At 47.1% G+C, this 6,000-nt stretch overlaps 1 protein-coding gene across 1 annotated transcript; it reads left to right on the top strand.

Annotated features, from left to right (window-relative positions):
• Positions 1–288: 288 nt before the first annotated feature.
• On the top strand, positions 289–4,914 carry LOC148684949 (endogenous retrovirus group PABLB member 1 Env polyprotein-like). Its single transcript, XM_088673611.1, has 2 exons — positions 289–411; positions 3,033–4,914. The coding sequence occupies exon 2, from the start codon at positions 3,786–3,788 to the stop codon at positions 4,851–4,853; it is 1,068 nt and encodes a 355-aa protein (XP_088529737.1). The 5' UTR covers positions 289–411; positions 3,033–3,785; the 3' UTR covers positions 4,854–4,914.
• Positions 4,915–6,000: the final 1,086 nt, after the last annotated feature.

The raw sequence follows: 6,000 nt of genomic DNA, 5'->3' as shown, positions 1-6,000 counted from the left end.
TGGAGTTATCTGTACAAGGCACGGTTTATTGGGGGGCAATCCATCAAGTGATTTACCACAGGACCACAGGACCACTGGCGCCAGTCTGTCTGTTTACACATCTTCCTTGTTGGCATGAGTGATGTATAAGTTAAAGGTTAATGTATTTTACGAGGGGAGAATGCTTAATAAAGAGGCTGGGGCTGGGAGAAATCTCAGCACTCTCAGCACTTCCCTGTATACCTTTTGCATCTGCGGATCCCTGTCTGTCTCAATTTATTCGCACCATTGCCGGCTGGTTCTCCGACAAGTGGTGCCCCTGTGTGAGGCAAAGTTCTACGCCATTGTTGAAAGGACGCACGTCGTGGTCCTGCATCGCTACTCACCCGCCCGGCAAGGGCTTCAGGCGCCTACTTCATCTTCGGATCCCCGGTAAGTAGCCCCTGCTACTGCATACCTTTCTCTTCCTGCATTACAATGGGCACTTCGCTTTCCGTGCCACAGAAACGTTTTCTTAAAGACTTAAAATACCTGCTGACTTCTAACAATCAGCATGCCTCAGAAGATGATCTTATCGCTTTCATTCACACCGTTAATGAGCATTGCCCATGGTTTCCGGAGGATGGAACCTGGGAATTAAATCAATGGAACAGACTAGGTGAACATTTCCATGGTCATCCCAGCATTGGGGTGCGTGTCTTAACTACGTGGGGAAAAATAAGAGCATGCTTGGCACTAGTCACGCCAAAGAATATCTTTCTGGCAGCTGCTCCAAGGCTCCCCTCTGCACCGCCCGCACCCACGCCTCCCCCACCAACGCCTTCCGTTTATCCGGCATTGCCTGCCCCTATGCCTCCTGGTCCGCCACCGGACCCACCTAATTTAACTCCGCCAGGAAAACAGCAACTTTCTTTGTCTGCCACCCCACCCCCTCCAGCTTATGTCTCTCAGGTTTTGCCTGCATTTCAAAGTACCATGCCCACTGTGAAGCAGGGGGGGGGGAATACTACAAGGCTCCAGGAATCTCTTAAAGCAGCAGCTCCTTTGTTGGCGTTTGATTCTACTGAAATGTCAGCTGTTTTTCCTGTGATAGTGCCTGCAGGACCCGGGGGTGGGGCCCCACGGCATGAGCAATTTGAACTTCGCTACATCAAAGAATTGTATCAGTCAGTAAGAGACAATGGATTGCATTCCCCGTATACTCTTGGTCTCTTTGGCACTATTTTTCAACAGCAATTATTGCCAGAGGATATTAAACTACTGGCTCAAACAGTGCTTAAACCAAATCAAATGATAATTTTTATGCAAAGTTGGACCTGGGCTTGTCAACGCCGAGTCCATGATATCCAAACAAATTTGAATAATGCTGCTCAGGCAGCACATGCCGCTGCCATTGCAGCTTTGGCAGCAGGCGCACCTCCCCCCCCCTGTCATGTTAACTGCTGTGGACGTCCTGGATGGTCTCACAGGAGCTGGGAATTTTTTAACAACTGCGCAGCAATTGGCTCTGGATCCTCAGTACTGGGACGCCACAACTGCAGCAGCCCAGGAGGCTTTGATGTCAGTACCTGATGAAAAGTTGGAAAAAGGGGGGCGATGGGGGAGTGTGCGGCAAGGACCCACTGAACCTTATGGCGCTTTCATAGATAGACTGTACAATACCCTCAAGCGCCAAGTACAGGATGTAGCGGCACAAGAAGTAATCATCAGACAATTAGCCATTGATAATGCCAATGATGACTGTAAACAAGCTTTGCGCCCGCTGGTAGCTACACCTAATGTGGCAATAGCGGATATTGCCTACAATATTGCTGCCTACAGCAGTTCTCTACCGGCCTGCAGGACTCTCTCAATCTCAATCTCAATCTCCGTCTGCATTGTTGAATGGCTACACCTGCCACATACACCACCGCGAAACATATATACTTCTCCAGCTGCTGTTATGGACATTGTTATCAAGGGAAGACAACGTGCTGTGGCATTGACAGGAATGGATGTGGAAGCTATTTTCCTACCTTTTTCACAAGATGAGGTTCAGCATTTGCTAACTATGTCCACTTGTACTCAAGTGGCATTAGCAGACTTTGTTGGAAGGATTTTACACAATCCACCTACTGACTCACGGCTTACCTTTCTTTCCTCTGTCTCCTATTCCCTCCGTTCCCTGTGCTCCCCCACCCCTATCCCCTCTGCTCTCACCCTCTTCACAGATGGGACCAAGACGAGGGGGGTGGTTGTGTGGCGGGAGGAGGGGGCGTGGAAGACAAGATTTACTACGGAGCAGAAATCCGCTCAGCGTTCTGAATTGGCTGCGGTGATTTTGGCATTTGATCTATTTCAAAATGTGCAGTTTAACCTGATTGTTGATACTCAGTATGTCTCCAGACTTTTAACATCCTTGCCAGTGGCATACATTACGCCTGCTCTGGATGATGATTTGTTGCAATTGTTTCTCTCTTTGCAGCGTCTGCTACAGGCTCGCAGTCACTCCTTTTTTGTGGCCCACCTGCGTTCTCATTCTAACCTGCCAGGATTTCTGGCACATGGAAATGCTGTAGCAGATGCTGCTTTGAAGCAAGAGCAGGTCTTTTCTTTGTTTTCTGACCCTCTGCTGAGCCATGCCACCTTTCATCAATCCGCCAAGGTTCTAGCCAAGTCTTTTCAAATACCAATTTCTCAGGCACGAGACATTGTCTCGCAATGTTCTTCTTGTTCTAAAGCCCCTACCATGATTCCTTTTGATGCTGTCAATCCCAGAGGGATTGCCCCTCTCTCAATTTGGCAAATGGATGTCACTCTCACCCCGTTGTTAGCCCCTTTTTCGAAGCTGCACCTCACGGTGGACACGTCTTCGGGCTTCATCTGGGCGACGCCCTTAAAAGGGGAGACAGCCAGGCACGTAATACAGCACACTCTGCGCTGTTTTTCGGTCATGGGAAAGCCAAGCAGCATCAAAACGGATAATGGCCCCGCGTATATTTCTAAGCGATTTTCTGATTTCTGTACATTGTGGAATGTGAAATTAACTCATGGTATTCCTTTTAATTCTACAGGACAAGCAATTGTTGAGCGAGCACATTCAACTTTTAAATCTCTGCTTTTTAAACAACTGAGTGGAAAGAACGCTCCTATTGTTGAAATTCCTAACATTGTGCATCAAGTGCTCTTTACTTTGAATCATCTCTTATACCCACATAATAAGCAGCATACTCCTGCAGAATTGCATTTTAGAAAAGAGGAGGAGCTGCCTTGCCCCCTTGTGTCTTTCAGGAAACTTCCGGATCCAGCATGGCGTGGACCTGTACCGCTGATTACCTGGGGACGCGGATACGCCGCGGTGGAAATCGATGGGGACCCTCTATGGGTGCCAGCACGCTGTGTACGACCCTGGCGATCATCTACAGCTTCTTCTTCAGCCCAGTCGTCGCAGATGCCGCAGAGGGAGGAGGCAGACCTTTCTACACTCTTTCTGGAGGACAGCGCCTGTCACCCGGTCTGAACCACCATTGCACCTGGCGGCATCGTGCTCTAAATATGGCTGCACTCTGTCAAGATCACCTTCCATCTATTCGATCTGCAAGCCTTAATCGCCCTAGGCGTGCTGCCATTTTACAGAAGAATCAAATACCTGACTCTTATCATTCCATATGGAATAATAATACCTATGTACAGGATGTTTCTCAATTTGCGAAATTGCTTAACTATTCTGATTGTTGGATTTGCTTACATATTCCCCCGCAGTCAAGACACTCGGTATATTATTGCATGGTATTCCTATCAATGAATCTTATAGAATTAGTAACAATATGAGAGATAATCGTATTAGTTCACCCCCTGTTATATTATCATTATTAGAAGTAGCTCCACGATGTTTTCGTTTTAATCACGATAGTAGCAGATTTTTAGGTCATTACCCTTATTGTAATTGGACTTATGAGTATGTTAATGGTAGCTCTTGTTTTCTTAACGTCACTACCCAAAGCGGCAGGCCCAAGGTAACGATTAATAATGTTACCAGATACATGACATATTACCAACAGGCTACATGCCGTGATTTTCATTCATGGTTTGATTGGATGAAGAAGAGTTGGAGACCCACATGCGTGTTACAACGAAATCTGTGGCTTTTGTGTGGTAAGAAAGCATACAAAGAGATTCCCTCTGCCTTTTCAGGGACTTGCACTCTAGGGGTAGTGATACCACTGGTGTATAAGTTAGATGCTCTTCCTCGCACCCGCTTGCGCAATAAACGCGAAGTCAATGCCCCTATAACACAATATACTGATACTCAGATAGCTCGCAGTATTTTTCCATCACTAGGAGTCGCAATGAATTATAGGGATTTGCATCATTTAGCTAACTGGACAGAGGCTTTGTTCAATGAAACAATTAAAGGCATGAAGTTGATCAATACAGAATTACAGGAGGTCCGTCACGTCTCGCTTCAAAATAGATATGTTTTGGATATTATTTTAGCAGCTAAGGGAGGCGTATGTGCTTTGATACATAGTCATTGTTGCATGTATGTGCAAGATAATGGTCCTAACATTACTCATACTATACAAGAAATGGAAAACTTGGTGGCTGCACGGCCCTTGCAACCTGCCGTGAGTTTTGATCCATGGGAATGGCTGCTGTCTTGGTTGCCTAACGGTGCCTGGATCAGGAAAACACTCTTGACGGTTATAGGATTAGCCTGTGGCTTGGTTATGTTATGTTGCTGCATTCAATGTTTACCCTCCCTCTTTGGTCAATGTATGACCTGGTTTCAGGCTGCACGCCCCTCCACTGGAATTTCACGTGGAGCCTTCATTGCGAGGTATCAGCGACTCCCTATCGAGGCTTCCGATGAGTTCATTAACCCTGTTGCTTAAAAATAAATAGAAAGAGGTGATGTGGGAGTGTACAAATGGAGTTATCTGTACAAGGCACGGTTTATTGGGGGGCAATCCATCAAGTGATTTACCACAGGACCACAGGACCACTGGCGCCAGTCTGTCTGTTTACACATCTTCCTTGTTGGCATGAGTGATGTATAAGTTAAAGGTTAATGTATTTTACGAGGGGAGAATGCTTAATAAAGAGGCTGGGGCTGGGAGAAATCTCAGCACTCTCAGCACTTCCCTGTATACCTTTTGCATCTGCGGATCCCTGTCTGTCTCAATTTATTCGCACCATTGCCGGCTGGTTCTCCGACGGATCCCTTTTTAAAAACTGGTGTTCTGTTGGTTCCTTTCTATTCCTCAGGTATGACTGAGGTATGACGTCTTTTGGGGCTGTGTGTGAGTAAGTTTGTGTGCTTATCTGTTTTCTTACTTGTTTGTGTGCTTGTGCTGGTTTTCTAGGGCTGCTGCCTCTTGGATTTGGGTGACTGTTCAGGCTTGTGTGGGTGTTTGTTTCTGGCTGTGACCTTGTTTGTTTCTGGCTGTGACCTTTCACCTAGAAGTGTGAGTCAGGAAGTTCAGGTGATTAGCTGTGGGCGGAGCTAGTCAGAGCTTGGAGTGCAGCGACTGAGGAAGGAGCAGAAGGTGAGCTGAGCTTGGGAGACACTCTGTAGGTTTTGTGGCTTTGTCTTTTGGGGCTGTGTGTGAGTTTCACCCATCTTTTTGATCTAGGGCAGCAAGTCTCACACGTTTGTTAGGGGGGACCTAGGCCTCTTCCTCTTTCCCCCTTGACCTCAAGGTTTTCAAGATGGAGGTGGAGGGAACAACCGTTGTCACCTGCAATTCCTGTGCAATGTTTGTTTTCTTGCCAAAGGATGTGGGTAGCTACACCTGCAACAATTGCAAGTTGGTTGCCCTACTAGAAAACAAGGTTGCCCTTCTGGAAGAGAAGGTGCAGCAGCTTCAGGGGCGTGTATCTACGCTCCAGAGAATTAAAGAGCTGGAGCTTTTCTTGGATGCAGCAGAGCACACTGTCTGCACCAAGGAGGAGACAGGGGATCTCCCTGAGGAGGAGGTCAGTTCCCCAACACAGCAGCCAGATGTATGGAAGAACGTGACTCATAGAAGTAGAAGGCCC

Source organism: Zootoca vivipara, chromosome 7 (assembly GCF_965207765.1).
Source record: "Zootoca vivipara chromosome 7, rZooViv2.hap1.1, whole genome shotgun sequence".
Lineage (NCBI taxonomy): Eukaryota > Metazoa > Chordata > Lepidosauria > Squamata > Lacertidae > Zootoca > Zootoca vivipara.
The sequence above is the reverse complement of the archived record's forward strand: the minus strand, read 5'-3'. Positions and strand labels throughout refer to the sequence as shown.

Bases quoted from the DNA above. Each gene is read 5' to 3' on its own strand.
- LOC148684949 (XM_088673611.1), top strand. From the start codon at position 3,786: ATGAGAGATAATCGTATTAGTTCACCCCCTGTTATATTATCATTATTA.